This window comes from Frankliniella occidentalis, unplaced genomic scaffold (genome assembly GCF_000697945.3).
Source record: "Frankliniella occidentalis isolate FOCC.00 unplaced genomic scaffold, Focc_3.1 Scaffold121, whole genome shotgun sequence".
Taxonomy (NCBI): domain Eukaryota; kingdom Metazoa; phylum Arthropoda; class Insecta; order Thysanoptera; family Thripidae; genus Frankliniella; species Frankliniella occidentalis.
The window spans coordinates 452,617-453,118 of record NW_026267249.1 but is presented as its reverse complement, the minus strand read 5'-3'; the positions used below and the strand labels follow the sequence as shown (position 1 = coordinate 453,118).

Genomic DNA, 502 nt, shown 5'->3' with positions numbered 1-502 from the left:
TTCCATGTCCAGGAGAAGAGCTTGAAAAGTTTGTGTTTGACGAGGGAGAGCACTTCAGGTGACCATGAGAAGGCCCTGACTTGTTATGAGTGTGCGAGACCATCTCACAACCCATAGCTCTAAATGAATAATTGCTTTCCTCATTAAGGTATGATGATACAGACGGTGAAGAACTTTGCGAACTATTCTTTCGGAGAGAGTTCCCATGAGAAGGGCTGCCAGTGAGTGTCGATGAGGGAATGTTTTTGTTGTATTGTTGTAAGTCTGCTGCTGAGAAGACAACTCATACCCCAAAGACTTTTCTCCCTTATTAAACTTCTTGTGTTCAAATGAATCAGGTGACAGAGACCTCTTTAAGGTGTTGCGGAAAGAATCCCCATCTAATGCGTGATTCTCTCCGAACTCAGTTTCTTCATCCAAACGTAGTTTGGAGTTCTCTTCGGACACAGAAGTCTTTGAGGAGAGACTGACAGCCTGCAGCATCGTCGTCTACATATAATAG

At 43.8% G+C, this 502-nt stretch overlaps 1 protein-coding gene across 1 annotated transcript in view; it reads right to left on the bottom strand.

Annotated features, from left to right (window-relative positions):
- Nucleotides 1-483, bottom strand: part of LOC127750007 (uncharacterized) — a 35,346-nt gene extending 34,863 nt beyond the window's left edge. Inside the window, exon 1 of the mRNA XM_052270383.1 lies at nt 290-483. Within this exon, the coding sequence (XP_052126343.1) occupies nt 290-483 (194 nt within the window). The remainder of the gene's footprint in view (nt 1-289) is intronic.
- Between the last annotated feature and the right edge of the window lie 19 nt (nt 484-502).